At 38.1% G+C, this 762-nt stretch overlaps 1 protein-coding gene across 1 annotated transcript; it reads right to left on the reverse strand.

Moving 5' to 3' along the window:
• Window positions 1-6: 6 nt before the first annotated feature.
• On the reverse strand, window positions 7-700 carry LOC103523534 (UDP-glucose:glycoprotein glucosyltransferase-like; the record flags this gene model as incomplete). Its single annotated transcript, XM_008488572.3, has 2 exons — window positions 7-273; window positions 483-700. Coding segments are annotated over 2 exons (449 nt in total), but the record flags the coding sequence as incomplete, so codon positions are not given.
• Between the last annotated feature and the right edge of the window lie 62 nt (window positions 701-762).

The following is a 762-nucleotide window of genomic DNA, read 5'->3' on the forward strand; positions in this document are numbered from 1 at the left end:
TTGGACACCCTCAGTCCAGTCAACAAGGATAAATATTTCATATTAACTTACCTCAGTCAAAAAGGCTAAAGCTTCGTGAGGTTTCTTGATCTCGCCTATATAATTGAACACATTCAACATCGCTACTCCAGCATCCTGCAGTCCAGTTACTTCATCAGCAGGGTTTATATTGAACACGAGACCAATTCGTAAGGGAGCGGAGTGAACGTAGAATGATTCAATGAGCTTGAGCAGAGGGATGGACTCTTTTTTGGACGGGTCACAAATGATCACCTGTGAAAGAGAGGTAGAATAGAATATACCTTGTTTATACTGCCAGCATAGGACTGAAAAGGCCCTTTACTCCTTCAGTCTAAACAAAGTCTAATATATTTGATTGGTAGTAAATCACATACAACATTTTTTTAAAGAAAAACAATAAGACCTGTTTAAATTGAGAAAAAAGTAGACATGGATTGCATTTACATTTACAATTTTCTTACCAGAGAGTACAAATTTCGTTTGATATTCCTCAACATGCCCGGGAAAGTAGGTCTCAACAGATCCATCAAACTGTAAGACCATCGAGAATATTTCTTATCCTGTTCTATATCGTTAATCCATTGTACGGCGGAGTCTCGGATATCCAGCCCGTATTCTGTTTTAGACGAGGGTGAGAGGTCTAAACACAGCAGCTTTTGAAGAGCATCATCCGTGATACCTGAGAAAGATAAACAGCGGGTGTTGATTAAATCTTTAAAAAGTTATAGATACATTGATTTT

Source organism: Diaphorina citri, unplaced genomic scaffold, assembly GCF_000475195.1.
Source record: "Diaphorina citri unplaced genomic scaffold, Diaci psyllid genome assembly version 1.1 scaffold25663, whole genome shotgun sequence".
Taxonomy (NCBI): Eukaryota; Metazoa; Arthropoda; class Insecta; order Hemiptera; family Psyllidae; genus Diaphorina; species Diaphorina citri.